The sequence below is a fragment of the Osmerus mordax genome, chromosome 6, assembly GCF_038355195.1.
Source record: "Osmerus mordax isolate fOsmMor3 chromosome 6, fOsmMor3.pri, whole genome shotgun sequence".
In the NCBI taxonomy this organism is placed as follows: Eukaryota; Metazoa; Chordata; class Actinopteri; order Osmeriformes; family Osmeridae; genus Osmerus; species Osmerus mordax.
Window position 1 is genome coordinate 11,391,268 of NC_090055.1, and position 17,782 is coordinate 11,409,049.

The 17,782-nt window shown below is 44.4% G+C and overlaps 2 protein-coding genes across 5 annotated transcripts; one reads left to right on the forward strand and one right to left on the reverse strand.

The window, feature by feature from the left end:
* Positions 1-210: 210 nt before the first annotated feature.
* LOC136944130 (zinc fingers and homeoboxes protein 2-like) lies at positions 211-10,160 on the forward strand. 4 transcript variants are annotated; one of them, XM_067237760.1, is made up of 5 exons: positions 211-344; positions 2,529-2,663; positions 5,665-6,600; positions 6,688-8,296; positions 9,175-10,160. In XM_067237760.1, the coding sequence occupies exons 3-4, from the start codon at positions 5,824-5,826 to the stop codon at positions 8,284-8,286; spliced, it is 2,376 nt and encodes a 791-aa protein (XP_067093861.1). In that variant the 5' UTR covers positions 211-344; positions 2,529-2,663; positions 5,665-5,823; the 3' UTR covers positions 8,287-8,296; positions 9,175-10,160. The 4 variants fall into 4 exon arrangements, with proteins under 4 accessions (XP_067093861.1, XP_067093856.1, XP_067093858.1 ...); XM_067237755.1 differs by having other exon boundaries at positions 5,665-8,296; XM_067237757.1 differs by having other exon boundaries at positions 217-344; positions 5,798-8,296.
* Positions 10,160-17,202, reverse strand: derl1 (derlin 1). Its single transcript, XM_067237761.1, has 8 exons — positions 16,850-17,202; positions 15,708-15,819; positions 15,459-15,523; positions 14,735-14,761; positions 14,417-14,512; positions 14,227-14,279; positions 13,854-13,964; positions 10,160-11,474 (listed from the first exon to the last, which is right to left on the reverse strand). The coding sequence occupies exons 1-8, from the start codon at positions 17,000-17,002 to the stop codon at positions 11,300-11,302; spliced, it is 792 nt and encodes a 263-aa protein (XP_067093862.1). The 5' UTR covers positions 17,003-17,202; the 3' UTR covers positions 10,160-11,299.
* Positions 17,203-17,782: the final 580 nt, after the last annotated feature.

The window sequence follows — 17,782 nt, forward strand, 5'->3', positions numbered from 1 at the left end:
TTCATTCATTCCGAAATCGGAAGCAGAGCGTGTCAAGCTCTGACTGATTGTCTGTTCTTGAAGATAGCATGCTATTTCTTACGTCCAATTCCCGAACTTTTCTGAACCATTGTAAGACCCTCACTATGGAAGGACTGCTTGTATCGTATGCAAATACGTATGCTGACGTAGTTGGTCATGTGGTTTTTGGCGTAGATCCCCTCGTGAACGCCAATTCTTTTCAGTCGTTGTCTGTAGGATTCGGACGTATCCCAAGAATAATTCCCAGTTTTGTGTTTCTATTGGAAACAAGTCGGTTTGGGACAGCTGCCCCGGCATCACATCACATCGTTCGCGGTGGACAGGTAAGATTCGGTTCAAGTATTTCTATCATTATGTAGCCTACATTGAGAAAAAAAGTCTAAAAGTTAAAGCTTTATGCTTTACCTTCCACCACCACCGCGGCTGCTGTTGTTCATAGACTGCACACGCCACTGTATAAATATTTCAACTTGTCTAGCCACTGAACTTTTGTTGCCCCGGTGTACACCTGACTACCCGCGAATAGTTACAATATGTCTGCTTATAAATAAGGCAAGCCAATGCGTTTATGGACATCCTCATGCTTGAAAAGTTTGGGGTATAATTATCGTGCACCGTCAAACGAGATGGAGGGAACATGTCTACTTTTCCCCTATGTCGACATAACCAGCAAAATATGGCCTCCAATGCCGACATGGCGTTACGTCGATGGCGAGAGAAGAATTTGGAGCAGATTTTGTCCCTTTGCGTTTCAACCTAGTAAAGGGATTGGGACAATGATATTGCCAGACTACCCATAGAACGTTCTATAGTTTAGTCATACTAGTGCAAAACACAGAAGGTTACTTTAGAGGCCAGCATGTTACTTTGATTTCGGTTTTGTGGTATGATGTAGAAGGTGACGCCTTCCACCGCGGCCATAGGCTGCAACACTCACAGTGGCGAAACTGTAGCACAGTGACGCCTCGTTGCAGCATAGCTCCCGATTGAATTTATCAAAACAAGTCGATCCAGCCTCTCAGATATAACGCACTGATCATTCAGTAGCAAGTTGTTTTGATTACAGCCAACACGTGTCTGCTGCAAGTATGTCTGATGTTGTTTGCATGTCCTCATTGCTTTAAAAAAAAATCCCGTTATTTATCAGAGGAAACGATAAAATAGTTATTATGGTGATTTTATAAACTTCAAATTCAGTGATGCAGCTTAACTATTGTCTTTTGGCTTCTGATGGGTCATTCTGTGCAAAACTCAAGGCCTAAGTAGACATCCCATAATGCAATTGAATGCTGTATATCAAAGCCAGAGTTGGGCAAAATCAATCAACTCAAATGTGGATTGATTCCTAAATGAAAACGTTTTGGCCAAATAATACATATTTTCTGTTTGTGGTGTGATTAATTTGGGGCTATCAAAGTTTGCTGCTTATGGAGTCAAATAATGCTTGTGGAGAGGACTTTAGGGCTGACTGACTGGCATTAAAGGGAGTTGAGAGTTGAGACAGCCTGGCGTCAGATGAGTTGAATGTAAGATGCTACACCAATGGCTTGATAATTTCCCCTAAAACAAAAGCCCTTTACGGGGTTAAAGATAACCCTTCTTCCTTCCCCATACATCCTTCGTCCTGTTCCAGCCAGTTGCCCTGATTAAAGATGGCTGCCTGTGTGTGACTCAGGGGGTGTTCACCTCTGAGGGCTGTTGTTGCAGCTCAGCTCCTACACAATCTGGAAGTGACTCAGGCCCCTTGCCTGACTGATGAAGTCACAGCCATGGACAAACTGCTGTTTCGTGGGAATGAAGTAATGGGCACCATCTCTATAGTCTTAACTTCCTACCTGTCTCCGTCACTATCCCTGCGCAACTAGACAAAGCATGCTGGGTAGGTGTCCAATGTGCAGTATTGATTCCTGTGTCCTCAGAAGACAAACGGGAAAGGATTGGTAGTGTAGGTCATCATAGAATAGCAGGGATTATGTATGTTTTGAGGAGGGGGCGTGCCGTGAGAAAGGGTTCAGACAAGGTCAAAATGCTCTCATACTCCAAACATAATCCAACACCCTAATTAGTCATTGGGATATTATGCTGACTAGCCCCTCTTGACGTTGAGATGAAGTGTTGTTTATTGAAAAGAAGCGCTTTTGTCCTGATAACCACTGCAGAGTATTAGCAGGGCTTTGGTATTGAGCAGTAACGTTATCTACTGCCACTGATGGTGATGGTAAATAGCCTGTTGAAAGCCACACACACAGTTATGTATGGGGGTTTTTTTCAGAGGAGGATTCTGAGTGCGTGTGTGTGTGGAGGGGGAGAATAGGGCAGATCATTTCTGTATGCCATACCCACACCATTCTAACTTTTTTAATGTGGATACTTAGCATTGTATAGGTGTGAGCAGAGGCTGGAACAAGGTCACGCTACCACTCTCCCACCCACCCCCCCTAGTTCACTACTAGGCCTAAAGCCTTAGAGTTTAAGTGAATGAGCCCATCCTCTGTCTTGATCCTCAGGTCTTGGAAGAGAGAGAGGAGGCAGAAGTTCTCACAGATCACTACTGCAGAGAAACTCTCCCCAGCTCTGGACCAATCCCACCTGCCTAGCGAGCCCTCTAAGCTCCGCCCACTGCAGAGAAGGCAGTCTAATAGGTAAAAGTAAAAAATGGGAGAATGTGTGTATGATGACATGCATGCACTTAATATGAACAGCCACTGATTATGGTCATTATTGCCAACAATGATTTGGAATCTTTCTGGATTGCAGCATGTAGGTTGGTTTATTTATAGTGTCAGTCAGTGCTAGAAATGTTTTGCCTGGTTACTGCTGCGTAGTTTGGTGTGGCCTTAGGGTCTGGATGGCTAGTATTCCGGTACTCTGTCAGATTTAGAACACCCATATCAGAATCACGTAATACAGTTCTTTATGACTGTATTGTAGCCTTGCCCATTGTTGATTGAATAAAAGTTCATCTTGCATGTTTGGTTTGGCCAAAAATAGTAATGCAGATTATTTAGACTATTTATTATGAAGAGGAAAAGAGCACAAGCTGTTTTCACACCAACCCAAAAGTAGTCTAGCGAGCTCTTGTCTCAGACTCGTATAAAAAAATATGCAACTTAAATTTCAACTAGTAACAGCAGTACCATTTCAGCTCAAAAGAAGAGCACCTCCATAGTGTCTCTCTCTGAATTTGTTCAAAACTGACAACTTTCCTCTCCCAGGCTTAGTGGAATGGAGCGCTGAGGCAAGGACAGGGAGAGCCAGCGATTGGCCGTTTAAATGCATTGCTTCTACGGGGGTTGGGTTGTTTTTTTGGAAGCCATTTGATGAGATTTAAATTAATTCTGCGACGATCCCAAATACAGCCTCCCCTCCTCCACCCCCACCCCTGCTGGGACAGGCTGTACTTGTGGAGATGTGTCTCCGCCCACACAGCGGTTCTCAACCCCCCCCCTTCCCACTACCACCTCCCTCTCCCCATACCCCCCGCTGTCCTCTGGTACACTGCGTCTGAACGCTGCACACGAACACACACGAGGCAGCCTTGTACGCAAACTCTCAGCAGTGTTATTCCTAGTAACATCAGTGTCTGCATTACCGTTAGCCTCTACAGCATTTTGTGGATTTAGCCTCGTCTTTTGAATGTTGTAGAGATGTTAGATGTCTCCTGGAACAGTCTACCAGCAGCTGGTGTGTGTCTGTGTGAGAGAGAGTCGAGAGCATGACTGGTTTGTTACTGTTTACCTGCTGTCAGATCAAGTTCTTTCGCTGTCTCGCAGAGTACACCAAGCATGTAGGGGTGATCGCTCTTTGTGTCTTGTCCTATCGGGTTGGCCAGTGTATTTTTATGAGTGTGTGAGTGTAAGATTTGTCTGTCTTTGTCCTAGGCCAGGCCTTGTTCAGTTTGTGTTGGCCTTGTAAACCGTGTAATCTATTATTCACCGTATCAACAATGATAAGAATAAGAATGATGCTGTTGGTGTGCAGCTTCTTTTCAAGCCATCTCCATTCCCGATGGCTGTCGAACTCTCAAGGTTCATGGTTACTGGAATGTGTGAATAAGGTAGCATAGTCGGTTGTGCAGAAGGGCCGTTGTCAATTTATATAGTCCTTTTCTATGTTCTTCAAACGAACTGTCTGAGGTCGAATGATCTGCACTACCTAGCCTATATCTTGCTGTTCTATCTCTCCAGTTGTAATAGAAGATCTGCACAGGTCCTGGCAGAAGGGGCCAGGGCTGCGCTGTTTTCTCCTCAGTCTGGCTCTGGGAGGACGAGCTAAAGCGGTGATATGAGACGGCGTGAATCTCCTGCAAGTTTAATGAGGCACCAGTATGGCGCTCCCCCTCCCTCCCTCCTTCCGTGTCCCAGCCCCCGGTCACACTAGCATGGCCACAGCAGCAGGCTGGCCAAGGTTTCTTCCTCTGTTCCTGTCTGACACATGCTAACTAGTTAGCTAGCGACACTTGCCACAAAGACCAGTATGCTGCACTGAAATTGGCCTCCCGATTGCAAGCTTGGTCCAGTCAGACAGGCTGCAGCACCAGTACCTCAGTTGCTCCCATTTCCCTGTCTGACATAAGCTAGCCGCAGAGTCTGTTAGCAGTGAGTGACAAAGCACAGAAACTGTTCTCATCAGACAACGGCCCTACCTGAAGCGAGCCCTGAAACAAACCAGCCCGCACTTCTGTCGTTTAGAGATGACAGGGATTTGATGGGTATAAGCAAGATGGCAAAACGTTCACCATAGTCAATGGTAACGGTGGAGCCTCAGTCACCTCGTTTTAATGCCTATCGTCGCCTTCTCAGGTCTACGGAAGTTTGTGAGGTGAAAGGCTATTGTTTCCTGGCAAGTCCCTGGGCTTGCAGATTCGTCAGACACTAAGTCTCTTTGGCTTCTCGCTGCCCTCCTTGTCTGTCTGCTCCAATATAGAATGATTGCCATGGAAGATCGCCATGGCACCGGAGCAGGTTTTTTAGGTTTTTGGTTGCCATGGCTACAACATGGAATTGAGGTTCGACTTGGTTTTTTGATGGTACTAGCTGTTTTATAAATTTGAGGTGATTATGAATTTTAGCGCTAATATGGTCAGTGATGTAGCATGGGGCACAAATTAAATCGAATCCTCTCCATACACCTGTCTGATAGGATGCCAGTACTAGAGAACTGAAAAATGGGTGACTTCTAGGGATGATGAATGAAAGTACTCACGCAGTTTCTACGTTGATTGAGACTTGAATTGTCAGATGCAACAAGAGCTCTCTGCAGTGGTGCTTCCATTTTGGTCGTCGTTTCATTTTGCTTTATTGAAATGTGAGTCGGTGCGTGAGGCAGACAGAATATCATTTTTTTTTTTTTTTTTTTGTCTGCTGTATTAGTTCTGCTGTTCCTTCATTAAAATATCACCCAGGGAAATCAAGTTGTGCATTATTTTGCATACAGGTTCTCTTTACAGATATACCCATAAAATTGTTAATGTTAGTCCTATCCAAATACTCATTAATTCTCACAACCAAACATGGATGCTTTGGGAATTTGTCTCAATGGTTATCAAATTAATATTACATTTGTTTTAGGTTATTGTTTACTACTACTAATAATAAGACCAAATATTAATATACCCTTATCTCTATCATCAAACCCTTCTAGGTTGGGTGGTGTGTGATGAAGTCTCATGAAGTCACCCAGTGTAGCTGACACTGACCGTCAGCTGAGTCAGTCCCAGCAGCGCCTCCACACTGCTGACACACACCTTCTCCCCCTGCTGTCCCCCCCTCCACAGCCCAGCCAGAGCGGCAGAGCCAAGTCATGTCCAGCCGGAGGAAGTCCACCACCCCCTGTATGATCCGGCCCAATGCTCTGGACCAGGGGGATCCAGAGCAGGAAGAGATGGAGGCATCTAGGGGCAGTCCTGCTGAGGAGGGGCCGCCTCAGATGGACATTCCCAGTGAGATGCAGCCCCCAGTCGTGGAGCCCAGTGGCCCACCACAGCTTTCTCCAGCGCTGGAGAGGCCAGAGACAGACCCAAGGCCCCCACAAAGAAAGCATCAAGGAGGAGGGTATGAGTGCAAGTACTGCCCCTTCTCGACCCAGAACATCAACGAGTTCAAAGAGCACGTGGATGCCAATCACCCAAACGTCATCCTCAACCCTCTCTACCTATGCGCAGTCTGCAACTTCAACACCAAGAAGTTTGACACCCTGACAGAGCACAATGAGAGGTTTCATCCTGGTGAAAGCAATTTCAAGTTCAAGAGGGTCAAACTGAACAACCAGACCATATTAGAGCAGACAATAGAAGGTTCCAGCAACGCAGTCATTTACAACGCCAGTGGCACCGTGTCCGGAGCAGACATTGCCACCTTTCCTCTGAGCAAGTCCACCACCGTGAAGATTGGCAAGTCAAAAACGGACAACAAACGGATATTGCCAGAAGGCCAGCTGGGAAAACTGACCCCGGAGCTGAGTAAAAAGCAGATCACGGCTCTGAACGTGAACGGAACCGTAATCATCCCCGAAGCCACTCTCAAAGACGGTCTCTCTCACATCATGCCGTCTCTACAGCGACCCCCCAACTACAACTTGGTACCAAAAATCGCTGTTCCTTTAAACACATCCAAATACAACCCTTCCTTGGATGGTAACCTGACTCTCATCACCTCCTTTAACAAGTTCCCCTACCCGACCCAGGCAGAGCTTTCCTGGCTGACTGCCGCCTCCAAACACCCAGAGGAGCAGATCAAGGTGTGGTTCACCACCCAGAGGCTGAAGCAGGGCATCAGCTGGTCCCCTGAAGAGGTGGAAGAGGCCAGGAAGAAGATGTTCAATGGTACCATCCAGTCAGTTCCTCATACGTTCACTGTACTGCCCGCCCAGCTGACCCCTCAGTCCACCAAATCGCCCCACTCCCTCCTTCAGACCATCCCTTGCCAAGTTCTTGGGCAGACCAGCTTAGTTCTGACACAAGTGGCTAACGGTTCAACTGTCACCTGTGCTCCCATAGCCTTAACTCTGGCCAATCAGGTCGCACAGTCTGTCAAACGTCCACTGGCGTCCCCTGTCGTTGTCGGGACAGAGATCAAACGTCCCTCTATAATCCAAACCATTCAGACCGCCCCCAAGATCGTCCCCCCAAAGTTTGTCTTCACAGCAGACTCGAACAAGACCCCTGACCAGTTATCCGTGCTGAAGGCTAGCTACACGCAGTGCCAGTTCCCAGAGGAGGAGGAGGTGTACCGTCTCATTGAGACCACTGGTCTCTCCAGGGGGGAAATCAAGAAGTGGTTCAGCGAGCAGCGTCTGCTCAACCTCAAAAGTGCCCCCCAGGTGAAGAGCGAGCTCCCCTCTAAAGACGCTCTGCCCAAAATAACGATCCCCACGCACTTTCCTCTCCTGGAGAGGGTCAAAGGCAAGTCGTCTGAGCAGCTCAAGACGTTGGAGGAGAGCTTTCAGAGGAGCAGCTCGCCCACGGAGGCTGAGGTGGACCAGCTGGTGGAGAACAGTAGGCTCTCCAAAACTGAGATCGACTGCTGGTTTTCGGAGCGAAGGGCATTGAGGGATAACTTGGAGCAAGCCCTGCTGAACTCGATGGGTCCCAAAATCCCAGAGGATCATCGAGGTGTGCAGAATGGTGTTCATGAGCAGCAGGATGGTAAGATCCAATCCTCCTCTCTGCCTCTCCCCCTCCCTCTCCTCTTAGCCTCCACTAGCCCTGAACCCATAGACAGCAAATCACTAGGCCTCCTCAAAGAGGTCTTTACACAGACACAGTGGCCTTCACCCGAGGAGTACAACCATCTGGAGGTCCAAACAGGCCTGGCTCGCATTGATATAGTCCGATGGTTCAAGGACAACCGTTCAGCGCTGAAAAACGGAACCTTGGAGTGGATGGAACAGTTCCAGAACCTGAACAGCAAAGCTCAAAACAGCCAGAGCTCCTTAGCAGTCAGAGAGAAGACCCAGAGCGTTCTCCAACCTTCCCCAGCCAAAGTCTTGAAGTTGGAGGAAGAGGCTGACAAGATCCCTGAGTGTTCAAAACTCCAGCCAGTTTCCAACCAGGATATAGTCCAGTGGTTCACCAACAAGCTGGGACAGAGCATGTCTGACCTGAGTCGTGCCCGAGACCAGCCTGGGCAGGCCGCCGTTGACCGGGGGAGGTGGGTGAAAGTGACCATGGCTGTGGGTGAGGAGGGGAAAGGCCTGGACATGCAACGGCTAGGCCCAGAAGCGGAGGTACTGGCTGTGGACCACCCTGGAAGGGTGACTGGCTGAAATAAGCATGGTAAGGTAATCTCCCAACATGCCAACAATTCTTTTTTTTTTATTTTTTTATTGAAGTTTACAAAGGGAATGTTATTATCCACGCCATTAGGGGTGGGCCACAGAGCCACTGGCCCCTGTTTAAATTGGATTGAGTGTTCATGCTGTTGCTGTTGAATAGTTTTACAGCACACAATTAATGCAAATTTGATCAAGTTTTAATAAATGCTCATACCATAAGTTCCTTGTATGATGGTCATTCCTCTAAAGCAGGGGTTCCCAATCCTGGTCCTCAGGCCTGATTCAAATGAATGGTCGTTATCCAAGCCTGATAACGACCATTCATTTGAATCAGGTGTGTTGGAGCAGGGAAACATCTAAAACATGCAGGGCAGGGAGGCCTGAGGACCAGGATTGGGATCCCCTGCTCTAAAGCATGATCATATGTGTATTCATCCTTGCAAGTCTAATCTTTTTATTTAAATAGTCATTATGTAATCAGTGAAATTAATGATGGTCCCTATTGAAATAAGTAATAAGAATCTGATCTATCAAGTTCTGGAATGGGTGAGCTATCTCTTTAAATCTAGCAGCTGCTGTAATCACCCGGGAAGCAGGGAACCTATAATTTTGCCTGATTGGTCGGTTAGCAAAACATCCTGGCAGGAAGAGGGTTGCCAGCCAGTTCATACTAGATCTGGACATACTGTAGTGTAAATGGGCCATTTATTTGATTACTGAATAGGGTCACTGCACTAGGTTCTATCAAACCGATTGGCCAGTGAGTAGTGGGGAAAGCTACTTTATAACAGGCTTGTGGTGGTTAGATAAAATATGGTATGCTAGATGTTAGGTGACAACATTGTGTCTACCGTTAATGCTATTTGTCTTGTGATTTAGTCTTTTAGACAGATGTACTGAAGAATGCTGGAGTTACGCTGAAGATTATCTATGGGAAGTTGAATCGGGAATCAATGATATCACACCTTGCCTCTGACACCAGGATGTGGACAGGAAGTTCACTGAAGAAAGTTCACATGAAGCACTGACTGTGGGGGTGGGACCGTTGAGTGCCAAAGCTGGACTTGATGCATTATTGTTATTACACTTTAAAAAAAAGGGCCCATGTAAATATTTTTCTGTATTGCAAAAAGCTTTGTACAATGTTTTTAGAGGGAAATGGTTTTGTTACATTTATATTAGGAGCCCCCTATAACCCCTTAAATGAGGAATGTTTCGCTACTTTAAGATCAAGTTAAATCCATTAAATCAGTTGGGAAATGTAATATTTTGAAAATTTGAATGTGGCCACCAGCTAGTCATTGATGGCACTTAAAACAAATATTACACAGACTAGTAATGGATTTCTTAATAACCATCCTGAGTACTTAATAGAATATATAGTGTATTGTATTTCTGTTAAACCAGAATCATCGTCATACACCCCCATGTCATTCTGTACTGATACGCTAAGATGGACAAGGAATAGATAATGTCAATCATTAAGACAAAATGCACTGTACATTATTTTCTTTTCCCGTAGGTCTAATTTTTCAATACAGCTGCTGCACAGTACACGCTAGCTCTCGATGGCTATCTAGATCTCTTAGGTGTTCCATTTCAAAAGCAGATAAGAGACCGTTTCTCCCGCTTCTACTGCTTTAGTGTCATGTTCATTCATGTATCTGGGATACTGTAGGACTACCATGAAGTCTTGCTTGCTCTCTTTTTTTATCAGTCTGCTGTAACTTAATAAAACACAACCAACTGAAAACGGTGTCCCTTGTAGTACCTCTATACATTTCACCAAAGGATACTGCCATACAAAATGCCGTTTGAGTGAATCACTTCAGGACCTCATCCTCAATATTTCAGATTGACAGTATTGACCAGAGATGCATCCTTCTGTTTATTGAAGTACAAAATACTATTGTACAAAAGTCAACAGAAGGCACAGACCCATCCCATAGGAAACAAGCAGACAGCAATCATAAGCTATGCAACTGAGACAACTCAAGTGTCGATGGTCACTGTCCATCTGTTGGTACCATTCTTAACCTCGGGGCATGTAGCAATACAACAGATGCTGATGACGTCCTAATCTAAAATATTGGTGGACACCAATAAATCAATCACCAAGCATCTTGTTGATTCATATTCTTTCACAGTTCAATATCTTATCACACACATTTGCATGGCATCAGTGAAATCTCACGGTTTCATTTAAGTTGCTTTTCTGTGGTGCAAAGTAAAGGAGGGAATCCTAGCCAGTGTTGCCGTTTTATTTGACAAACTTTGTAGCCAGCAATCTACCATGTTTACAGCTGCACTAGGACAACCTGACCACTTGTGTGGCATGCTCTACCCCAGCATGATGGCAAATAAAACCTTCTCAGATGAATTTCTGTTCATCTCACACTGCGCTCTATTTATAGGAGTTTTAGAATGCTATGTGTGTAAGAATCATTTTATCGTGTTTGTAACTCAAACAATATAAGAATCAGGCATGACATGGCAACACAAACACCGTAACAGCACGGTCAACAAATGGAAACCGGTTATGAATGGGGTTTATATGAGCCTTTTTATACAGAGACGAACGTGTGAGTGTGAACGCAGCAGTGGAGGAGGGATGGGCGTATAGGCTCTCCTCATGCCACAACAAACAATGCAATCTTCTATAAAGGCTGAATGTGGCTGCACATACACACACGCACACACACACAGAGCAACTGGTTAATTACAGTGTAATCTGATATGGCATCTTGTGAGAGCGCAGGAACAAAATAACAACATGCTGGTTTGTCTGCAGCTGCAACATCATTTCTGAACCAGTCCAAAGGATGGGGGAGAAAAAAAGGAGGGGGGGAGAAGAGACTAGAGTATAAAATCCATGTTTCTGTTTATGCATCATCTGGAGGTCCGCAGCAGTGGTCTTCTGGAAGGAGAACTTGGGCGTCAACAGTCTCTTTGTCCTGCTACCTGCAGAGTTGGGTGACAGCCCCAGAGACCCGCCTCTGCCCGTTCAGTCATCTCCAAGGCGGAAGCCATGGCCCCAGTTGTGACGGCCTCTTCCGCCGCCGCCGCCACCACCACCACCCTCGTTCCCACCCCCCTGCTGCTCCTGGGCAGCAGGTCTCCTGCTTGGAGGGGCTCCAAATCCTGACACCCCCCCTCTCCTGTTGGGGAGGAAGCGGTACCTGTACACAGAGAGGAACATTTAGAGACTTCTAGAAAAGGATGGAAGCAGAGAGCTGGATACAAAAGATAGTTCTACAGACGCTCTGGATAAGAGCGTCTGCTAAATGACTACCGTATTTTACGGAAAATAAGCCGCGGCTTGTACTCCAATTTTACAGTTTTATTGTGCTTGTGCAGCTTATATTTCGAAGCGGCTTAGTCCGGTTTTAGAACAAAAAAGTGTCTTCGTCTCAAGATCTCTACAGACCGTGCAGCTAATTTTATGCTCAACACTTGAACGGGGGCTTATTACTTGAAAGAGGAGTTATTTACTGTGTTGTCTCAGTTACACTATCAGGGCTTGGAAATACAGCGACTTGCTAAAGCAGGCAAATGGCTAGTTGAACATAACATTTCATAATAATTTCAGTTAATCAAACAGCTGTAAGACCCAGTGAAATGTTATAGGCTAGGCTAGCTAGCAAAATAACGCTGAGGCCTGTTGAGGCCTAACAACATTACTAATTGAACTTTGGTAGTCTAACCGAGCTCTTTGTTAGTTCGTTTTAGATATAATTTTATATGATCTTGTGGACAATAAGACACGGACGCAGTCTCTTTTCATAACTTGTATTTTACCACTGCTCTTCTTGACATCGCCATTCGAACAGGCCTCATTGATTTCACGTAATGCTTTCAGCACCAAGCCTACGGCAACTCCCGAGGGACCAAACACCCTTGTCCGTTGTCCCATAGAAAGGTACGCTACAGTCGACTATCCTCGGGATTTGCAAGCTAGCTAAACTTATAATATATCTAAAATAATTTTGTAGACATAACAATAGATCCTGCCACGAAATGAGTGACTTAGCTTTATTTCTGGACAAAGTATCCACAACCGAAGTGTGTAACAGTTACACAATGCTGTAAGATCGCCTATACTCGTGCATTGCTCTTGGTACCCAGAATTCCCTGCGGCAAGCTGAAAAGCTACTAAATGAAGGGCATTAGCTTAGTTAAATAAGCATTGTTTGGAGTTCTATTGTTGTGTTAGTCCTGTTTTGATATGTGTAATGCTATAGTCTATAGTTTAGATAATTTGAGTGTTCACCCTGATTGGGAATGTTGTCTAGTTAGATCTCTATCCAAGCTGTCCACATTTACAGCATGAATGTACAAGTAATCATTCAAGAGCAATGGTCCGCGCAACGGCAACGTTGTTTACATATAAAGTGTGGCTTGTATTCCGGTGCGGCTTATGCCTGGGACACACTGCCTGCGATCTGCTGCAATGCGCCTGGAAGCGCCTCTTTTTTCTTTCGGCGTCTATGTTATCAAATGGGACCGACCACACTGGCTGCGAAGCGCCGCGATCGAGACGTTTGCAAAATCGGCTGCAGGATGATGAAATACACCATATTAGTTGATATTTTTGAATTAAAAAACATGTTATTAAGATTTTACTCCATTAATTGTAGACTACGGTGAACATTTGTAAAGTTGAAAGTTGTAGACACAATGTTGGTAACGAACGTTCTTTACATGTGGTAAACGGATTGAGCCGTTGAGCTAGCATGCCCGTATTTGTTTTGTTTGTTTGAGAGAAACGAGTTGCACGCGTTGCACACAACACACATGCAGACATAGCCTACCGAGAGAGAACCCCCAAGTCGATTTCTGAAATCAGCATCAAATGAATTCTCGAAGTTGAAAAGCACAGGGAGTTGTTGTATGTCAGCAACAATTTTACAAGAACAACGTATATAAGGATCAATGCTGGGATATAGCCAATGCCATGTTTATGTACCATGTCAGCGTAAAGGAAAGCTCAGAGTAGCTGAAAGGCTTGGTGATCGGCGAGAAATGCGCATCTGGTGTGAACAGCTTTTGCTCAGTCATAGCCGATCGTAGCCGATCGTGGCGCTGCGCGTCCAAGCGCTTCGCAGCCAGTGTGTCCCAGGCGTTATACTCAAATTTACAAACGTAAAGTGCTCATTCTGGGGGGGTGCGGCGTGTACACGATGCAGCTTATTTTCCGTTAAGTACGGTAAATGTACATACAGTAGGTGGTTATTGTCTATGAGCTAGATATTTGATACTAGGATCTGTGGTTAAATCAACAGGACTGTAAACTAACTAGGGACTACTGGGAAATGTGTATGAGTTCAAGCTATAGGCCACAAGTATAGGAGATAAAGGACTAAAGGTGAAGCTACAGCAATGTAAAGTAGTAGGACTACAGGCTGTTATAAGAGTCCAAAACTACAGATGAGAGGTGATTCTATGTAGGGCGACTAGGAACACAACACACACACATATATTAAAAGACAAGGAAATTGGGAGATAAACTGGAGGGTATGAGCAAGGGGACTGAGGTTCGTTGATACTAAGGAACTTACAGGAATTCTGGTGTGGACAGTAAAGACCGGCCTCCCAGATCCATGGGGTATTTGAACATGAGGAAGAAATAGAGATGGCCCACCAAGTTCCCGATCAACTCATTGACAACCCTGAAAGCATGACACAACAGAACGCAATGGTTACTCATTTGGATCCCCTCAAGGTGGCAGCTTGTCTTCCACAATGAGGCTGCAGTTCATAGGGCAAAACATGTGAGTCGAGAATGCACAAGGTCATGACATGAATGTCCGGTAAAATAAATGTACAGAATGAGAGATACCATTCTCGTCTTTGGACCAGCAACTTATCACACAAAACTATTGTAATAACAAACATTTAGACCGAAACCAATGAGAGAATCGAAAAACTTACGAGCCACCGATTATGTAGTTAAAGCCCAGTATAACCCAAGGTAGATAACATGCCTAGAGATGTGTGAGGAAAACATTTGAAATCCATATATTTTCATGAAGAAATATACATAAATTATATATATATATATATATATTATATTTACAGTAGGAAATTGCCAGTAAAAATATTTTATAAAAGCCTGTTGTACCTTGAAGCGTGTACCAAACCAGAAGGACACGACCATGTCTCTGTTGAGTTGGGCCCACACGTACAACACAGACATGATCAGCGGGATCATCAGGAGCTGGAGGAACACACACACAAAACACATCAGCCATCTTAGAATCTAAGATCTAATCTAAGACTTATACTGTTTTGCTAGTTCACACAGCACTATGATGTGATGTAGCTAATAACAGTAAAAGCAACAGAATGGAATATCATAGCTAGCTGAAGAACACAAAGTTCTGCAGTCAGCCTTTTCATTCTCATCAGTAGTGTTTTGATAGGAGAAGGAGACGCTTACCTGCATGTCCATCATTAAGCCAGTTATCTACACCACGTGGGTCAAGGACAACAGCATAATTTCAAGTAAGTTACATTTTTAGATCTGTGTTACACAGCTTGATGATTTCACTGCTGTAGAGATTTAACAATAGGCAGCACAACACCGCACACAACTCACACAGATTTCATTTGAAATGCACACACCTCATTTTGACTAAAGCTAGGCTAAGACTTGAGGCAGTGGGTGTGGGACTTAACCCAGTCTCTAATGTGAGCTGAGCCTCACATGACCTAGATTAAGTGCTTGACTGTGCAGGGAGATTGTATGCCACTGTACCACGGGCACAGTGCCAGTCTAACCTGGCACACTGGCCAGGCTGCGGAACATAATACCACAGCAGCAGTATAAGCCTGGGCAGCATGGGTTGAGCAGAACATGTACAATGTTTACTTTTAATTGTAATCACTGCCAGGTTCATATTGTAATCACTAGGTGAATACTTAGGACAGAGAAAGATCTATCATGTGACTATTTATTATTTTATCTAAGAACCAAGTACATATTTAGGAGTCAAACCATTTTAAGCAAGAAATTCACATTTTCTCTTTATTATGTCCCTTCCAGGGGTCATTGTTGTCACCGCTGTTTACTAGGCATCTAACAACAGCTCATGAAAGTACCACTGGAAAGCAATACATCTCACAGGCTAGTGGGAGGCCAGTGTAAATATGTGAAAGGATACAACGATGCAGATCCAGTTGAAGAGCAGCATGAACACATAGTCAGCTGGTCGCCCATCGAACGCACCTAGACAGAGCAACCATGACTCAGTGGTAACATTACATGGCAGACCAGACAGTTACCAGAGTGGCAGCACAACATTGATTATTTAAGATCCAGACACCACAGTAAACATAACTGATGGAAGTATGGCTTTCGGATAGTCAGCCAACTAGAAAGTTTATCAGCCAGCCAGCTACTGTCACCTTACCTGTCTCTAGTCTAGTGGAGTACTGGTAGAGGAAGTACAGATTGACCAGGTAGAGAAAGCCAGTCCCTGGACCCACAGGGAAGTAGAGTGTCGAGGACAACGGTCTCCATATCTGTCCAGAAGTGGGAGAAAAATGATTTTACCAAACAACATTTATTGTAGATAAAATACAATTCAGCCCATGGAACAAGAATATAGTTTGGTCTTCATTCCTATTAAGAGCACAACAGGGGGCCTTGAGATCTAAACATGCTAAACTCATAGTTCAAATCATATATTGCCAAAGGCATGTAGTCTGTATAGACTACTGCAGCTCCCCATGTTTTATAAATGACTGCACACAGACTCTCCCTAATGTCACCTAGGCCCAGGCATGAATGAACAGATCCTAGAATGGGATGTCTAGCCAGACACTAAGCTGCCCTGACAGCTACAGTGTGTCTGCTGCTCATATCTGTCACAGAAACTAAATGTATGACATAATAGATTATTGAAACAATGTTTATGTCACATTTTAATCTTAGTTGCCTTTTTGGGGGGGGGGGAGGGGGGGGGGGTCTTGAACATTGGCCTGTTTGTTTAGTAAACTAGCATGTATCTAATCTGTAGCATACGAGTGGTTCACATGAGCCTACTACAACACAGTACACACACACACACAAGTATATTTATAGGGCAGCGTCAGCATAATCTCACTGGGTGGTGGATGGACCATTGAGTCACTGCCTGGCTTTTGTCTGTCATCTATATACCATAGATTTTGTTATTGATACTCGAATGTGCTGTATGTGTTACGGGATTAAATGGCACCATCTGGTGGAATTATGAATTTGAGTTGAAAACCCTTAGTCAAATCAATGAATTTATTTGACCATAACGTTGCGATTCACATAAAAATGTGCTTCAAATTTGCTTATGAAGAGACAATCATGATACCATCAGCGATGGAGGGAGTTTTGAAGAGTCATACATTCCGGATGTGCAACCTCAAGTTCTTGATACTCGCTTTGTGATTGGACACAATTCACATCTCTCAAAGTCACAACCAACAAGGCCTGCAAGCGTTGCTAACTAGCAAATAGCTAGCTAATTAACTACGCAAAGATAGCTAAATACAACATTAACCCCACTTCAACACTCACCTGAAATTTGTGAAAGAAATACTCAGGCCATAAAACAAGGTACTTAGGACTGATCAATCCCAATTTCCCTATCAAGGGAACAGCAATTGACCCAGCAAACCAATACCGGGTGATGAACGGTATGCTTTTGAACCAGTCCCCGATGTCAGACATCTTTCCATATGATATCGGCCAAAATAAACACTGCCGAATGAATGTCCTCCAAAAAAAGAAAATACTCCGATTAGCTCCGTTTATGAATAGTTGGTTTCGATATCTACACTCTGCTTAAGCGTTTTCTTCCTTAGTTAAGTTTACATGACGTGGCTGCTCACTGTTAGCTCTTGCTTTGCTTACTTCCTGTCAAATTTGCACATCACCCACAAAGATACAGAAGGGCCAGCAAGCGGCCGAAAGGGGGCGTATGATTTGCTTACAGGTGAGTGAGGACTACAAATTAATACTACTATTATTATTTATAAATGTAACGTTTTGCATTAATAAAAGTTCCTATTGGTTCCAAGTGGTTATATCAGCACAAGCACTGATAACAATTTAAATTCTTACAAAGTTAAAGGACGGCGGGGGCCAACTGACAGAAGCTAAGAGGGAGTTGTTGAGTTTATAAATGAACTTCTATACCCACAATGCATTAATATATTTACATGCAATACGCCACTATCAGGCGACAAAGAGTAACTGACATCACTAAAACAAGTAGATGGTTGGCTATTTAAAAAGTTAATTAGAAACTAAGAACATTTCTAAATGTGAAACACCAGTTTTTACTTTGTATAGCCAAGACTTATTGTATAAGCGTTACTCTAATAGTTATTGTGTCATTTTGAATTATTCACACTGTTCATAAGAAGCTAACGCTAACGTTCTTTTTTTAAATTTCGCGCTGTACTTACCGCCAGACGATAGCTAGGTTTAGCAAGCTGGCTGGTTAAA

Excerpts from the sequence above, each read along its gene's own strand:
- LOC136944130 (XM_067237755.1), top strand. The coding sequence starts at position 5,824 with ATGTCCAGCCGGAGGAAGTCCACCACCCCCTGTATGATCCGGCCCAAT.
- derl1 (XM_067237761.1), bottom strand. The coding sequence starts at position 17,002 with ATGTCTGACATCGGGGACTGGTTCAAAAGCATACCGTTCATCACCCGG. Across the intron at positions 15,820-16,849 it reads ATTTCTTTCACAAATTTCAG|ATATGGAGACCGTTGTCCTC; the intron begins GTGAGTGTTGAA and ends ACTTCTGGACAG. Across the intron at positions 11,475-13,853 it reads CTGTCCACACCAGAATTCCT|GTACCGCTTCCTCCCCAACA; the intron begins GTAAGTTCCTTA and ends CTCTGTGTACAG.